At 47.9% G+C, this 18,269-nt stretch overlaps 1 protein-coding gene across 1 annotated transcript in view; it reads right to left on the bottom strand.

Moving 5' to 3' along the window:
• Kiaa1549l (KIAA1549 like) overlaps positions 1–18,269 on the bottom strand; it is a 267,271-nt gene that overhangs the window by 64,734 nt on the left and 184,268 nt on the right. Inside the window, exons 10-12 of the mRNA XM_038331879.2 lie at positions 17,332–17,503; positions 9,809–9,972; positions 5,043–5,227 (exon numbers count right to left, since the gene is read on the bottom strand). Coding sequence (XP_038187807.1) covers positions 5,043–5,227; positions 9,809–9,972; positions 17,332–17,503 — 521 coding nt within the window. The remainder of the gene's footprint in view (positions 1–5,042; positions 5,228–9,808; positions 9,973–17,331; positions 17,504–18,269) is intronic.

The following is an 18,269-nucleotide window of genomic DNA, read 5'->3' as shown; positions in this document are numbered from 1 at the left end:
CACATCAAAGGCTTTGATCAGTTCTGTCCTGGATTCATTTTTCTCACTTAATCTTCTAACTTATGTGGCTGAAAAAATTTCAACAGTTTGCCACATTAGTGCTACAAAGACCATATGTGGGACATACGGATGAGGCATTAAGTGACTGAATTTATACTTATATATATCATATAATATATTGTATATATATATATATATATATATATATATATATATATATCACCAGCTATTTGAACACTGAATGCTGGTTGTGGGTAAAAGGAACACATACATAGAGACAGAGATAGACAGACAGACAGGAGACATACACCCTTGAATCATTTCTGGAATCTGAGAGCTAACGGCACCTATTTTCCAGCTGACTTTATTGAATAAAAAGATTTTCATTTAACTCTAGGGAGGGCGGGGGAGGGAAAAGTCTTTTGTAATCTATTTTACATTTGTGAGCTACTTAGTGACTTTTGTAACATTTTAATCCCCTTTCCCCATTTGATCTTGAGAGAATATTCTGGTGTTTCTCTCGTATCTGTGGGAAAAAATCCAATCTGCTTCATATTCTGTTTCTGTCTATATACCTCTGTTTACAGTGAGTATCCAACTCCAAACTCCTGGTCAAAAATAAAAAGTGTGTGTACAGTGTATGTGTGCACATGTCAAGTACATGTCAGCAGAGAGACTGAGACCTAAGGTGACAGAGCTCAATGGCCCTTTTCCGTAACTTCAGGCAAAGGTGGGCTTGTAAGGGGACTAACCAACTCCTAAACAGTATGACTCATCAGTAGCGCAAGAATCCTTTCCAAATGACTGTCCTATGAGGTTGACTACCCATCAACCTTGACCTGGCCCATTAATCCCAACCACAAATGAACAAAAGAGCATCACCAAGTCTCCAGACCGGAGGGAGGGGACCTGAACACTGCCTATCAGGCAGGCCAACAGTGACTAAATGATCAGACTTCTGTTTTTAAAGAATCTTTAAAAATTTGAGACTATCAAATAACTATTAAATCATTGATTTTTCACTTGCAAAATTTGGGGGTTCATCTAGCAAACCCATTTTGAAAGGGCTTACAGTCAGCCCACAGGAAGCCAGAATGGAGAAACTGATGTGGCAAGATGGGAAAATCAGAAACCTGATTAATAATGAGTTTGGTCTTAGATTTGGTAGTTAAATGGGGCTGGGGAGAAGGCTCAATTGGTAAAGTGCCTTCCATAAAAGTAAGAGAACTTGAGTTTGGTGGTGCATATCTTAGTGCAAGGGCAGAGATCTGTACATCCCTAGGGCTTGATGGGCAACTAATCTACCCAGCACAGGGTTCAGTGAAAAAAAAGGAAGAGGAGGAGAACCATGGAGGAAGACAGGAAGACACCTGACCTTGACCTTTGGCCTCCACATGAATGTGGACACCTGCACGCACTCAAACACACATGTACTATGCATGAACACACAATATCTCCACATATGATCTTAGACTTCCATGATCAGACAGAGATGAACAGAGATGAGGTTCATGTGACAGTCTGGGCAATGGTATAGCCTGCCCTTAGTATTTTATTATTTTTATGATAAAATAATGAAGCAGATGCAGAAATCATGTTGCAGTGTGGAAATTGCTCCCTTTCTCTTTATTTCATAAGCTAGCATTTCTTAATAAAAATGGGAACACATAATTGAACTTAATTATCAAGAGGTGAATCCTTGCTAAGTCAAGGAGAAGTGCTTGTTTTCAAACAAATTTCAAAAATCAATCCCTGTAGGATTTCAATTATTCAATTTGAATAGGTAGGAAAATTTTTTTATTCTTCCCAGAAGAGCTGCATCAATATCTTAATTTAGTAATTCTCCCTTTCCAGTTCCTTGTAAATGGGTGAAAAGTTGTCAGCCTGACTTTATTGTGCTTGGCAAGGATCAGCACGAGAGTAATGCTATCAGCCACACAGCGGCTGTGTCCTCTAGGAAAACCATCTGCCTGCTGTTTCCTATTCTGCTCTGCTTGCTCTCCTATGCTGGGGAGACCACTGCAGTAATGGTGCCAGCTCTGTTCATCCTTCCGTGCAACCAAACTTTGGGAAGTCTTCCACGGTGTCTCAGAACCTGATCATATGACTTGGTTGGCCAACAGGAAGGAAAGGAACATGACAGAAGAAGAGACTTGAGAAATGCTTGCATTGGGGGCTGTTTTTCTTGCTGTCCTTGAGCCCTTGGAACCCCCTTGTGAAAAGCCTGATGGAATTGGTCTGCTGGAACATGAGCCCATGTGGAGAGAGGACTAGTGTCCTGGGCCCCCCTCAGACAAGGCTGTTGGCAACAAGGCAGCCTGCTTGACTCAATTTCTATCACCTGATCGGTGTGCTGCTAATTCCAGATAACATCGGCCAGCTTGGACCAGAAGAGCCATCCAGCAGAGATCAAGCTACTGGCTTACCCTAATCATGAGCTGAACAAATGGCGGTTTGTTTTAAGAATCGAAGTTTTGGAGGGCTTTGTTATGGGGTTATAGGTGACTAAATTTATGCCTTCGACTTTATTTTCCACGTAAGGTGAAATCCATCACTCTGTTCTTTATTTTAAGGTGTACCAATAGCTTCTGGAATAAAACACAACTCTGTTGCTTGACTTCATGCAGAGCTTTTCCTATGAACAAAGCTCTTTGAAGCAGTTGAGGATGGTGGCTCAGATCTCCACATACACACGCACACCTAAGCCTGTGCCTACACGCGTTTGAACGTTCATGCAAGTGCACACCATATATCACATGAAAAGAAAAAAGGAAAAAAGAGAAAGGAAATAATTCTGCCTGGCATTAGGAGGACTGTAAACATGTGTCATGTGGAATTCTGCCCCCAAGAATTTGGAGATGGGAGAGACATGGAGACTAATGATCTAGAGTGGGGTCCCTTTGTCCTCAGATTACTTTGTCTTGACTTCTCTCCTTGTCTTCCTCTCATTCTATTTTGCATCTTCCCTTTGCTGTGCTGACTTTGGCTCATCATCGACACCTCTAACCACTGCAGTGCTTCCAAGGCTTAGTTCTTGAGGCTCTTCCTTCTCTGTCTCTCCCCTCCTGGATGAGTCTTCCCAGTCTCGTAGGAAAACAAAACTCCACCAACTCCCACGACTGTATCTGTACTCTGAGCCTCTCCTGCGAACTCCAGACTCATACAATTAATGACTCTAGCACTGCCGTTTGTGAATCTACTGGGGACAGAGAAGCTGATCTCCTTCCAGCTTTCACTAAACAAACGCATGGCAAATGCACTTCGCTCATTTCCAAAGCCCATGGCAGCCTACGGCCAGCTTCCTTCACAGTCTTTCTTGCAGTCCAGCCATTGCACCACAGTGCTTACTGTCTCTTGGCTGGGCCTCCTGGGGTTTCCTTCTCCTGTGAATCCACACGGAGCCAATCTTTAATCCATCCCAGCATGACATCCTCTTCTCAAACCCACCCATGACTTCTGATCTTCATCTACAATACAAACCCCAGTCTGACTTTGGTCTCTAAGACCTGACATGACCAGCTACAGGCAGCTTTCCTGACTCATCTGCTGCTGTTTCCTCGCTAGTACACACCAGCCTTCTTGACCGCATTGCTTTTCTTCAGGCAGGTCAAGAATTCCCCTCCTCTGGGCTTTGCACACGCGGCTCCATCTGCTTGGATCATTCCTCCCCTAGGAAGCCTCCTCGTGGCTGACATATCATGTGCATGGTACCTTTCTCTAACAACACTAATCAGTAAGGTCTTCCCTATTTTCTATCTAAAACAGTCACCCTGACTCTCTCTCTCCACTCCAGTCCAGACTGTAACTTCCACATGAATAAAAAGTTTGTCTTGTTCCTTCGGATAGCTCCAGAGCCTGGTAAACAGCAAATAGGCAGCACATGTCCGTTAAATAAAGAGAACGAGAAGGAGGCAGGGAGGAGGAAGTGCTTCCAGCTTCCCTAGTGCTTTGAGGCAAGGAGGATGGGTTGCTAAGGAGGTTGCTTTAGCTAACGAATGGGGCCCGCCACCGACTTCACTGCCTCTTTACATGGCCATTCCAAAGGCTTTATAATGAGTCTCCCAGGCTAATCTTTCCTATCTGTCATCTACAATGCCTTGAGAATGGTTCTAAAGTACAGGCTAGATGTCATCGCTCCTTGGAAGAGTTTTCGGCAGCTTCTCGTGGCCTGTAGAATCAGGTCCATCTCCCGAGCCTGGCAGTCAAGGCCAGCCAGAGTTTCAGTCCATCTTCTGGTCTCATATTTTACTATGTCTGAACCACCGTGAAGGCCGAGCTCCAGGCTCACCTCACTTCCCTCCCCACCTTAGATGATCCCTTCACCCATCCCACCTACGCCAACCCCTCCACCCTCGGAGAGTCAGGGGAAGGGCCTGCAACAAATGCCTGGATGGCAGCGTGGGTCTTTGCTGTCTCTGCTCTCTACCACTGTGCTTTCCCCAGACCCCACTGTGGGTACCTCGAATTAATCTCCATGTCTCTCCCATCACAGGATTCTCGGGGGCAGAACCAACCTGACACATATTTACCATCCTTCAATGCCAGCTATAGTTATTTTTCTCTCTCTTTCTTCTTTTTCCATTTTTGTGTGTGTGAGTATTCACATGTGTGCAGGCACAGGGGTGGGTGTGCATGTCTGACATTAATGTTAGCCACCGTCCTCAACTGTTTCAAGAGCTTTGCTCATAATAAAAACTCAGCAGGCAATTCTGACTGAAAGCAGTCGTTGTATGAGACACTGTTGGCAAAACACAACTTTCGTGAATCTGAGGCACCGCTTTTAGAGGTGTTTGTTAGCAGTGTGACAAATTTGTCATCGTAAATAGAAGGGCTACCTCTCCAGTGTTGTGGCTGATGGACTAAGAGTTCTCATGAGGTGGCATGTGTGGAGCAGGCATTATGAACCTTCTCTTCTCTCCTTCTCAGTATTCCAAGTGAGCATGGGGAGGCTTTAGAGAGCAGAGGAACTCACCAGAGGGCCACAGCGCTCACCACCAGTTATTTCTCTTGTTGCCTAGAGGGCGAACCTGGCCCGTGCCTACCTCTTTCTGGTTTCCGTGGACTTAGCCGTCTTGATGGTGCTCCCTTCCTGGGCCGTTTCTCTCTCCTGAGGAGTATCTCTGACAGGTATGGGGAGGACCACCGTTTCCTGAGTCACAGGGATGACCTCCTCATCTGCCCCTTGCTGGCCCAGATGCTGCTTGGCGTAGTCAAAGCCTTGCACGGGCTATGAGAAGGAAGGAAGATTGAAGTCACACTTCTAGAGAGGGCTCTCCAGTGACAACTTTGAGAAGAGACAGACAGCCAAATACTCGGCACCGTTTACTGTGCTTGGCCTGGTTTCTGCCCTGACAACATGGGCTCATCTGTGAGGGATGAGATGTTGTCTCCAGTAGCTGAGACTTCCCAGGAACGCAGAGATGGGACAAGAGGGCTTGGTTCCCGGATTCACCCTCTGCCTACTGCTCGCTATTTGACTCCTCATTCATCACCCTTTTAATCCACTGGATACTTCTGAAGTCCGGGTCACTTATGAGTGTGTGAAAACAGAGACACTAAGAAAGGACAGCTTCCAAGGTAGACATTGTTAGTAAATTAATTATTTTAAAAAATTACACAAATGTTTGGTACAGCACACAAAACATTGATTTCTCTTTTTGAAAGATGAAAGCAAGGTAAACCTTAGTCTTTATGTTATAGAAAAAAAAAAAAAAACAACCCAAAAGCTCAGAGAGGATGAGTGAGTGCCCAAGAGAACACAGCTGAGTGATAAAAACTGAAGCCTAGCTCCTCGCTTTTCTGGTTCTCAGGGCAATGGGCCCAACCTTTTGAAAATTGCCTGACATCAATCAATTGCTTATCTGACACACACTGGTAACGTCCACCCTCAATAATGCAATGTTGCTCCAATGAGCTTCATACATTTACCAAACCAAAATAATAACCTCTACACTGGGGATACACAGTTCAGTGGCAGAGCACCTGCCTCCCACGCACAAGGCACTGGTTCAATCCTCACCACCACCACCACCACCACCAACCACCACCATCACCACCATCACCACCACCACCACCATCACCACCACCACCACCACCACCACCACCACCACCACCACCACCATCACCACCATCACCATCAATCATCACCACCACCACCATCACCACCATCATCAACCTCCACCACCACCACCACCATCACCACCATCACCACCACCACCACCATCACCACCACCACCACCACCACCACCACCACCATCACCACCATCACCACCACCACCACCACCTCCATCACCACCATCACCACCATCACCACCACCACCACCACCATCACCATCACCACCACCATCACCTCCACCATCACCACCACCACCACCATCACCACCATCACCACCACCACCACCACCATCATCACCACCACCATCATCACCATCACCACCACCACCACCACCATCATCACCACCACCATCACCACCATCACCACCACCACCACCACCACCACCACCAGTAGTAGTAAGCTCCACCGTTTTTAAAGGCAGACAGTTATGTTACTTTTTAAGACAAAAGTACATGAAACAAGAAAAGTCAATTTGTATGTGACATTTATTCTAGACCAGGCAAAGCTTAAAGGAATGTGTGTGCCTCAATTCACTTAATCTTTACACCTGCCTATCCATAAACAGTGCTGCTATCCCCATTGGACAGATGGGGAAGTTGAGGCACAAAGAGGCCCTATCACTATGCCGAGGTCACGTAGGTTGCGTGCCAGAAACAGGAAAAAAAAGTTGCTGTTCTTAGGGGATGAATGACCTGTCCCAAGCAGTTTCTGTCAGCCAGGCCCTGCAGGACCTACCCTGCATCTGGATGGGCTCTAGCAACTTTGTAAAGATGCCAGTTCCCACTATGTTCTCTTTATATGATGGGAGAGCTGGGAGGAAAGGCTGCAGATTCACTGACGAAGAACAAAGAGGGGTGACCAAGGACGACAGGAGGTCAGGAAAGCCACGATACCATGGTCCCAGCATTCTCCCTGCACAAACCTAGCTGACAACAATAGCAACAGGGTGTGTCTGTGTACCTTGTCTCTGAAGAGGGTGTATGATCCTCTCCGGCCTCAGCTCCCAGAAAAGCCTCCCTCGCCTTCTCTGCTTAGCATGCTAAGTATATTACAGGTGCCCAGGATCTCCCCTGGCTCTGCAGCCTGCATTCTAATGATACAGTGATGTCCCTGGGGCCGTCTGCCTTGGCTACTGATTGGTGCCCAGGGCTCATTCTCTTATTGTGCCTTGCCCCTTGGCATTCATTGAATTCTGCTCACACTCCCCATGCAGCAGCAGTCACTGCAGTGTCCCTGACTCTTCCCCACCAGGACTGCGGCGCTAGGCAGTTCCACTCTGCTGGCTTCCTGCAACAAAGGGGCTTTGGGGATTGAAGTGTCTCACGGTGGGAGAGGCAAGCAGCTGAGCCCCGCGGGAGCACACAGTAAGCAGCTCATGGGACGTAGGTCGGCTTGGTCCTCAGCACCAGGTAAGCATTCTAAGAAGCACGGTGCCTGGCGTAGGCACACGGGAGGAGCTGTGCAGAGGTGCCAGCATCTCATCTGTTCTAGTTCCAGAGCTGTCAAGCCAGGGAGGATGCTGCTCATCTCGGCAGATGAATGAAGATTTTGGTTTAACGCAAAGTTTCCCTTTCCAACTCCAGTATGGCGCGTTTTGCATTCCTGGACTCGGCTGTGATGCTGATAATTACTTGCTACGTCTAAAAAGACTCACGTTGTAGGCAAGCTCAGATGGAAATGAAATATTCTGTCTTGGAGCAGTCTCGTTTTTCACAGCTCGACAATTCCCTCTGTATCCTTCTCCCTGGCACCCCGCTGTGTCTGGGAAGCAGGTGTCTTATGTCAACAGACACAGAACAACATTCCCTGGAAGGCGGTGCCTCAGGAGACAGGACTGTCTAATCAGGCTCCAGCTTCCCCACAGATGTAGTGCTTGCTGTGGAATAAAGGTACCTTTGATTTCTTGAATTCAAGTGAGCTGTGCAGCACAAACAGACCAGAGCCCAGCACGGCCTTCCAAGGACAAGCTCCATGGCTGACACAAATTGCAATGTGTGGGAAGTCAGAGGGAGTGGTGTGCTGTCCCATGTCTATGTAGCCAGATGGAGTTTCGAGGTTCAGAGCTAGGAGCGGAAACCCTGCCAAGTCCCAGAGTGTGGGTAGGCGGAGAATGGAGAATGAGCTACCAGAGGGCTGGGGAGTAGGCTCAGTTGTGGAAGGGCCTGCTGCTTGGATCTCCAGAGCCCACACAAAAGTGGGGTGTGGTGACACGTATGTGTGACCCTGGAGCTGGCAGGGGATGAACAGCAGAGCCAGGCAGATCCTAAAGCTCACCGGCGAGCCAGCGTGGGCCCACTCAGTGAGCTTCCGGTTCAGAGAGAGACTGAAGAAACAAAGATGACAAGTGAGAGAGGAAGACACCTCCTCACCTGATAGAAACTTCTGGTCCCTGTATGCACATACTGAACGTGCACCCACACTACCAAGTGCATACAACACACACATGCGTGCGCACACACATCCTTAGTCATCCCTCTGTTGTTTGTGCTATGACTGGACAAGTCCCTGTGTCTCTCCAGATTTCTTGGCAGTTAGTGAGAATAATGAAACCTGCCCTGACTGTGACCTAACTCCCAGGACAGCCGTGAGGAACAGATGAGGTGACGGACCTAGAAGAGCCCGCAGATTGTAAGGCGTTATTTAAACAGCGGGTGTTACAGAGTGGACATTTACCACAGGGACTATTCTAAAGCAGCTGTGTGACTGGAAAATTAGGTTCAGGATGTTTTCTGCCTTGGATCCACCACCCTCCCTGTCACCAGAGGTGCTTGGGGAAGAGACATGTAGGGGACAGAGGAAGAACAGGGCTCTAAGCCAGGCTTTCTTTGAGCTACTGAATTGGTATTCGGTAGCTGTCAGCCTATCTCATAGCCTGTCCGTCATAACAATGGCAGAAGCAGAGTCATTAGTGGGGCGGAGAAATATCTAGCTGTCTGTGTGCCCAAAGAGGTTTTGTGTAGGAGCCAAGAGACCTTGTCTTGGTCACCTAGGCCAATACAACAAAACACCATTAATCAAGAGGCATATAAAAGGCAGATCTAATTCTAAGGCTGGAAGGCTGAGGTTATGGTGCCAGGATAGCTGGGATTTTGTGAGCACTCACTGCTGGGCTGGACACTGCCCCTTCTTGTGTGTTCATGTGGTAGAAGAGGCCGGGGTCTCCTGGGCTAATTTCAAAAGGGAACTAATATCACTCCTGGGAGCCTCAACTCCACGGCCCAGTTATCCTCCCAAACCAACCTTGTAATACCTTCACTCGGAGGCTAGGATGTTCAGACAGTTGCAGGCTTTGTCTGACCATCACTTCTGCTGCTAACTATCCACGTAACCAGGACGGAGTTGAAGGAGCTACTTTTTGCTGGTACAGGGAGGTGGGGTCCAATTATTAAAGACAATCTAACGTCTTTTCACATCTTTCTTGCTACCAGTTGTCGGTGCCTCAGTTTCTCTGTAAAGTAATGGTCCTTCTTCGAGAGGATATAGTAATGGTGAGAGATCCTCTGAGCGTCAACTACTTGAAAGTGTCTGTGGGTGAGAGCGAGCTGCAGAGAAACGTGTGTTACATGCCGATCACTCCTTTGGAATGAGGGGGTGTGACATGTTTCTGAAGGTACTCGATAACCTTAGAAGTCCGGGAGAAAGGCTGGTGGAGACACGGGGCAAAGCTCCTGGCCCTCCCCATGCCCACATTACCTTTGCTCTCTGAGGAAGGTTTATCATGGTGTCTGGCTTGAAGTCATTCTTGTTCTTCCTACAGAGTACAGCGGTGATGATAATGATGATAACAGTGACCACGGCGATGGGGGCCAGCACTGCGGCGATGATCCACAGGTTGTTAGGTGGATTCTTCACCACGGCTGCGGGAAAGAGCCAGTGAGAAGTACATGACAAAGAGCCCTAGGCAGGGGAAGGCCACCCAAATGTAACTCCCAACCCCAAGTCAGACGACAGGGAGAGGGGGAACTCAGTAGCCTCTGCCTCTGCCACTGTGTGACCTTGGGCAAGTAGCTCAAGCTCTCTGAGCCTCCATCTCCTTGTCTGTAAAATAAGAGCACCTCTTTGTGTTGCTTTAGTATGGCTCCTAGCACAATGCTCAGGTGACATTAGACTCCACTGTTCCCAAGAGCAGAAAGAGAAAGGCCAATTAATGTCCCTGTTCACCTTGCTGGAGATAGTCAAAAGAGTAAAGCAGAAAATTACATGAAGATTAGAAATGCATGTTGGAGGGGCTGGAGAAATGGCTCAGTGGGTAAGAGCTTTTTCCTGCAAGCATGAAGACCCGAGTTCAAGTCCCCAGCACCCACCTAGAAATCTAGACATGGTTACATGTGCCTGCATTGAGCAGAGGAGGTCAGAAACAAGCAAATCACCAGAGTCTACTGGCTAGTCAGACTAGCTGAAACGGCAAGTTTCCAATAACACACAAACACAAATAAAGACATGTGTGTTGGAGTCAGGAGGCAGGAGCCACCAAGAGATGACTCCAGACAGTGAAATCACCCTGTGAGCGAGCAGGGGACGGAAGTGTAACCTGAGCAGATGGCTCTCCATCAGAATATGTCTGGGAAGTTTAGAAATGCCAGAACTAACCACAGGACCAGGCTGGTCTCAGTAGGGGGGGTAGGTTACCAGAACAGCAGGTGCCCTTGGGGGTGGGGCAGGAATGCAACCCTGAAGGGATGACAGGGAGCTGGTCGTGCTCTATACTGTGATAATGACTGGGCTCTTACAGCTGTGTGCATCTGTCAGAACTCATCAGATCTGTACATCTTCACCGTGTGTATGTTTTATTGCAGCATCACAAGCAGATAGGACATTCTGGTTAGTGATATGCACACTGACGTGTTTAGGGGTTACCTCTGCAAATGTTTGTGACTCACTTTGAAATACAGAGGGCAGAGGAGAGATAAGACAAAAAACATGATAAATAAAAACAACAGTAAAGCACTAAGTGTGGGTTCTGGAGGGGTGGGGTGGTTATTTACGGCATATATCTTTCAACATTTTGTTAAGCTGGGTTAGGAAAACGTGGGAAAGAGGAATGCCCTTGATGTGAGGTGAGTGAGCCTCTCCCAGAATTACACACAGGATTTTTTAGGAAACACCAGTCAAATCAAAAGGGGTGATTTCAGAAGTGGAGCAAAACAAGAATCCAAGAAGATACCTGTAGGAGGAGTCTCAGGAAGGAGGGGAAGTCTGCAGCAATTTAGAGAGAATTGAAGACCAAGGGGGACTTGCCTGCCGTGGGGAGCATGCACTTAATGTCAGGTTATCAGGCTTCAGCTAACTATTGTCACTGAGGACGGCTTCTAATAGCTAGTTGATTCTCTGCCTCCACCAGGTGGGACCTGGGAACTCAGATCAGGCTTGGCAGCAAGCTCCATTATGCACTAAGTCATCTCACTTGCCCCAGAACACAACTCCTGATTCTCTCCCTCCCTGCTGTGTTCATCTCCATTCCTGCTCCACAGCGAGGCAAGCCACCACCTCACCGTAGTGCCGGCTCTCTTCTGCCTATCCAGCGTCCCACACATGAATCCTGTCACTGTCTCCAGGCCCTACCAGACTCTTGTCTTCCCCAAAGCTCCTGGGTGATGTCTGTACCAGGCCTCTGGTCACAGCACCAAGCTCTAAAACACATGTCAGCATGGGCATTTGCTCATCTTGTCACCCCCCACTGTGTGTGTGTGGCATACACACATATGAATCACAGGGGCCCATGACAGGGCCTTCCACATAATGAGTGCTTAACCAGAAGCTCGGGGCTTGAGAGCATAAACTGCTGTTATACCCGTTGCAATGAGACCAAGCTAGAAGGAAAATCTCCTCTCCATGGTGATTCTAGTCCATATTTTAAATCCATGTTGCTTACAGTCTACCTTATATTTTGGTCTTTTATATGTTTGGTTAGCATGAATCTTCCTAATGCTGCTGAACTCTAGAGTTTGCTTGGGACTCTCGAAGCTGAGGACTTTAGACCCTGCAACACAAAAGCCCCACTGGTAAGTGCCACATGGGGACAATCTGTCTGAGGAGCCAGCTGGTCCCCTTCCGATTTCAACCACCTTGACTTCAGCTGGTCCCTTGTTAGCCAAGTTCTGCCTGTGATCTGGCTGCCCTTGGGCTCCGGATCCTATTAGTATAGAAGGGTTTCTCTTTCCACGGTCTGTATCAGTCAGTGATTAATCACATTATTAACTTCTGAAAACAGCTCATTAGATAATGTGCCTCTGTTGACATTGCATTTAATTGCTACTGCTCTTCGTAGCTTGTATTTACATGCGAGTTCTGTGGCATTCACGTTTTCTAAAGCTCAGGGCTTCTGTGGAAAGTCTCACTAATACCTTTTTCAAGGTGGGCTATTTTATTCTGATGCAGACCATGAAGTCCTACTTATCACCTGATGGACATACACGTGTGGTGTATGAGACCCTATTCTAAATGCATACATATGTATCAATACATACATACATAGCAAATGCATACATATGAATATAACTAGTGAGCATGGAATAGTTATGTACTCTGATTGCATTTAGTTTTATTGTTTGGGTGGATAACTTTCTTTTTGGTGCAGAATGTAAAATTCCTTCACCTCTATTTAAATGGAGGAGAGAACACATTTGTGCATATTAATATATCCTTTAGTGGTCAAAATGATATTAAAGCTAGGTCAATTGGAGCCCTGAAGTCCAATGAATTCATTGGCATGAGATCTAAAAGTATGAGGCTCTGGACAGGGTGAAAAGGCCTGAGTGGTCATTTAAACTGCAGGAGGTTCAGTAGAGGACAGAGAGGAAGGAAATGATAAACTGAGTGTCTCCTTGGCACCAGACACGATGGCAAGCCTGGGCCTGCATCCTGTTCTCATCCTGGTCCACAGGTGAGGAAACTGAGTCTCCCTAAAACCACTCCAAAATGGGTCTGTCCTGAGCTATCACACGGGAATGGAAGTGTGAGTCTACATCTCTGTGTGTGCTGGAGTGCACACTCACACGAGCATTTGCCAGGAGGCTCCAAACAGTGTAAACACAGATGAGTGAGTCTCACCTGGTCAGATGCTAAATGGAGAAGGATTCAGCTATGCTTCAGGCTTCTTTTCTCAAATGTTGGCGTCTACAGCTGGGTGAGCAGATGCAGGGGCGGCACCATCCAGGGCTCCACTGAGTAGTGAGTGTTCAGTCTACGCTGCTTTCCTGCCCAAACCCTCCCATGGCTTTTCCTCCACTCAGGGCCAACCTGTGAAATCTAGTGGGGCCTCTCTCCTGTGCCTTAGACCCCCACCACTTCCATTCTTCCTTCTTGTGAACCTCCCCACTCAGCCTCACATCCTGCTCTGTCTGGACTAGGTCCTAGACGGCTCCAGGAATCTTCATGTTCCCTCGCACCTGTTCACTCAGGACAAGGATGGTGGGGAGTGAGCATACTCTCAAGGCTGAATCATTAGACAGGAAGGGGAAAGAAGACTCTTTAGAATGATGAATAGCCTGGTGTACGGGTTAGTATTTGGACAAACTTAATACAAACTATGGTCATCTGGGAATAAGGAACCCCATCAGATTGGTCTGTGGGGCATTTTCTTGACCAATGATTACAGTGGGAGGGCCTAGTCAAATGTGGGTAGTGCCAACTCTGGGCAGGTGATCCTGGGTGCTTTAAGCAAGGTTTGGGGGCAGGGCAAGCCAGTGTTCCTCCATGATCTCTGCTTCAGCTCCGGCCCTAACTCCCCTCAGTGAAGGACTATGACACAGAAGTGTAAACAAACCTTTCCGTCCCCGAGTTACTTTTGGCTATAGTGTTTTATCACAACAACAGAAAGCAAAGGAGGATACCTGGAGACAGACTATAAAGACCCCCGAGTGGGGGCTCAGCCCGAGCTACTGTGAAGACCCATTTCCAGGAACGTGCACTTTATTCTATAGATGATGGAGAGATAACAGCTGTTTTTTAGGGAGTTGGTGTAAGGGCAGAACTCAGACTTGATTACAGCGATTCTAATGGCAACATGGAAGATACACAACTGTGCATGTCCCTGTGAGCTTGGGGGCACTACTGCTGTGGCTGAAGATGGGGAGGGCAGAGACCTGGAGAATGGCGCTGCTGTGCGGGTTAGTGGAGAGGCGGAGCCAAAGAAGTGAAGGTGAGAGGTCACAGCGAGATGGCTTTGGGAGTGGGCTGGAGAGTTGCAGCCTTGGTCCATCCTTAGTCCTTCCTCAGCACCTAGAGTGGTTTCCAAAAGGCTCCACACATCTAATCTGATGTGAGCTCCTCTCCTTTCCCCTTCTCTTAGTGCCTTCCCTGTCCCTGCCACCCACTGTCAGCCAAGTCCTCTTGGCCTCAGTCCCCTCCCCTGGGTGTGTTCGCCCTTCTCATCCTTTCCCGCGTACCACAGGTCTGGAGCAGAAAGGAAGTCTCAGAACAAAGAGACCAAAAGGAGCATATAGCAGGGACCTGAGAAATGACGGACAGGAAGGGGCCAGTGAGCCAGTTGCTAAGAATGTCCAGTGAGTGGTGTCCTGGGGAACCCAGAGAGGGTGGCAGGACAATCGAGGATATGTGTGTATGGTATAGACTTCATGAGTGTTCATGCCCATGTATGCACGGAGGCCAGAGGAGGATGCTACGTATCCACAGCTACTCTTTGCCTTGCTGCCTTGAGATAGGGTCTCTTACCAAACCTAGAGCTATGTTCGGGTCAGCAAGCCCCCCAATCCTGTTTCTACTCACAACAAAGCTGGGGTTATTGGTGCACTTAGTGACACACAGCTTTTTATGTGAATGTTGAAGATTTGATCTCAGATCCCCATTTTCTTACCCACTGAGCCATCTCCCCCGCACTGGACCTGGGATTAAAGAGGAGAAGGAATTGTCTGGACACAGCAGGGCAAACAAGGATGAGGAAGCCTTGGTAACCTGCTACGCTGTCCTAACCAGTTGGCTCTGCTTAAATCCATCTCCAGCCTGAAGCCCAGCCGTCAGTTTCACTTCCTGACGGCCCCAAGAGAAAAGAACCCATCAGAATGCATCCTTAGGCTTCAGTTACCAAATGCTGAACTGTTGTTTTCTTTCTCCTTATACTAGGACGGTCCCTGTAGGATCTCTCCACATGTGCGCTAGGCCCAGTCTCTTTGCTCGCTTGAGGATTCTGACTTACACATCTCACTTTTTTCTTCTCTGTCACTCCCTCTTTAAGACCGTCCCCACAGATAACCAAACTCACCCCAAACAACTGTTCTACTCATCTTCCCTTTCTGTCACTATTGTCCCATCAGGACCCCCTTCTTACCAACCTTTGCAGTGCCACTGCTAGCTGGGTCACCAAAAAAAAAAATCTCCATCTGACCAAACTCTGTCAACTTTTACCTGATCGTACTGCCTCTAGAGAATCTAAATAAGCCTAATAATCCCTTTCCACGAGAGTTGCGCGTGAGCTTCCTTTCTGGAGCTAAAGCTCCAGGCAGTTGTGAGTTCCCCAGTGTGGTTGCTGGGAACTGAACTTGCATCTTCTGCCAGAGCAGTAAGTGCTCTTAACCTCTGAGTCATCTCTCCAGTCTCTCCACTTGCTTCCTAAGCCCCACTGTCCCCTGCATCTCCTTCCAGCTCCGTGCCACTCCTCAGGACCCTGTTGGCTCTTGCTCTTCCACACATGGACTTGGCGGGAAGCTCCATGGTTTTCACTCTTGCTCAGTTGCTCTCCTACTCTGTACGTTGATGTTCCCAACCTTCTTTCTCCTGACTTCTGTGTGGTCCTCTAGCAGACATTTCAAACTTAATGTATCACTCCCATCCCCTTGATTTCCACCCCAGACATTAAATCCACACCTTTTGCATCTCAACAAACACAGGGCTCAAGTCAACACCCAGACGTCTCCCCTAACCCCTCTGATCTCCCACCTCTTTTCCTGCCAGAAAAATCTGTTGTTTGAACCCATCAGCCCTGTTGCTCAGAACATTCTGAATGCATCCTGTTCTCCATGCCCAGCATTGCCACCTCTCTTCTTTCCTCGGGATTTGTTCTGGGGTCGGGCAGACAGATGTAAACACGGAGGACAGAACTTTGGGGGAGCTTACATAGAAAAGACAACAAAACACAGGAAGTGGGGACCAGAAACTGACAAGAACAGAGGCCCCGAAGAGGGAACGGGAAACGGGAAAAGGAAGAGACTCACAGTTGAAAGTGTCATTTCAAAAACAAGACTGAGGAGGATGGCTGAGGAGGAGGAGGAGGAGGAGGAGGAGGAGGAGGAGGAAGAGAGTCAGGAGCCAGGTGTGAACCAACCTGATGCTCTTTGGGGAGAGTGGACACCATCCAGAAAACCATAGGAACTGACCTTCCTTACCCTTCCATCAAACCCTCCACCTGTTCTTTGTTGTTTTTGTTTTTTTGTTTTTGCCCCAAGCCACTTAAACTACTTATGTTTCTAGGTACGTCTCTCCTGCATTTTTACTCATGGTGTTTTTCTGGAACACACACCCTTCCCTTCCCTTTAATAAGCTCTTAAAATATGACATAGCTAAGAACACAAGTCTGAAGTGGGAAGTATCCAGATTGGTGTCTCAGCTAAGTGCTGGTTTGCGATGGGTAATCTGGTTATCCTACATTTTTTGAGCCTGTTTGACCTCCCGTTGTTTGGAGCTGAGTCAACAGAGCCCTATTAGAACAGAAGGCCAATAGCTGGAGCATAGTAAATGCCACAAGAGCTGCCACAGAGTGGCTTCTATCCCCTGGTTCAGGAGGATCCTTCAAAGCAAAGCCTCCCTATGCAGGTACCAGTGTCCTACTGCCAGCCCCATGCATCAACAACTCTGTCCCTGAGAGCCAGGAACCAGGTGTCACCCACTTCTAATGACCTCCAGTGCTAAGCATAGTTCACAAAGAACTGAATGTTCACTGAATCAAATTTTCAGTTCCCCCAGCACATAAATATGATCTCAGCTGCAGTTATTTTCTGTAGCTAGATTGTACTGGATCTGAGGAGGAAGAGGAGTTAGCACCTGGGAACCAGGGGACATTATCACCCATTATCATTTGGATATTGCAAACCACCACCCTCACCTACCGCTTACTGCTTTAACAGAAAAGAGCTGACGGATCCTTCAAACCACCCAGAAGCAAGTTTTGTTCAGCTGTAAGACCACCCATATGGTTTGGAGGAGCACTGGGATGCATGGAAATCAGTAATGCCGTTAAAGCACTGAATGAACAGACTCCTTACGGTCAGCCTGTAGAAGGACAACGTGGTGCAGGGTCAAGGCCATCCTCTGGGAATCGATGGTGCTCAGGATCTTGGCTGCTGCAGTCCCCAGCAGTGGCTTCCCGTTGTACAGTGTGTAGTATGTCAGCTCTGCTGGGTCCTTTGGTCCCGGCACTCGCTGCATCTTCACCATCTTTCAACAAAAGAGAAGCAGGGTCTTGCCTGGGCATCTTGGACAGGCCCTGCAGGCCTCTGAGCCATCAGAAGGCTCGCCAAACCGCGTCATTGAGACCTACTCGGCCCTAGAGGACCCACAGGGACAGGCTAGATATCAGCCCTATGGTCCTCCATAAAGCCAGAGTCTCAGGAAGCTGGTTATCCCTGGAAAGAGAGGCTGAGAGGAGAAAGTGGGGGCTTGAAACACAGCAGCATCTGGAAGGCAGCCGGAAGCTGGGAATGAACAGGGAAGAGCGAGTTTCCCAACCTCCACTGAGCTTTGGCCTCATTTGAAAATAGGCCTCTGTGCTAACTCAGGGCACGCTAGGTATCCCAAACAAGGTGCTTAATTTCAAAACTCTTCAATTGCCTGAAAGGGGTAAATGACCTCTGATAAAAGTGGAACTCGCAAACTCAAACTCCTTTCTCTAAATCAGCTACATAGAGGCTTGCTTCTTTGCATTTTTTTTTTAAAAAAAAATCAATTAATTAAATTTTTTAAAAACAATCTTTTCTCATTTGACATACCAATCCCAGTTCCCACTCCCTGCTCTGCTCCCTCCACCGTCTCCCCACCCCATCCCCCACCCACTCCTCAGAGAGGATAAGGCTTCCCATGGGGAGTCAACAAAGTCTAGTACATTGCTTTGAGGTAGGACCAAGGCCCTCCTCCACTATAACTAGGCTGAGCAAAGAGAATAGGCTCCAAAAAGCCAATTCAAGCATTAGGGATAAATCCGCAT

Source organism: Arvicola amphibius, chromosome 5 (assembly GCF_903992535.2).
Source record: "Arvicola amphibius chromosome 5, mArvAmp1.2, whole genome shotgun sequence".
Lineage (NCBI taxonomy): Eukaryota > Metazoa > Chordata > Mammalia > Rodentia > Cricetidae > Arvicola > Arvicola amphibius.
The sequence above is the reverse complement of the archived record's forward strand: the minus strand, read 5'-3'. Positions and strand labels throughout refer to the sequence as shown.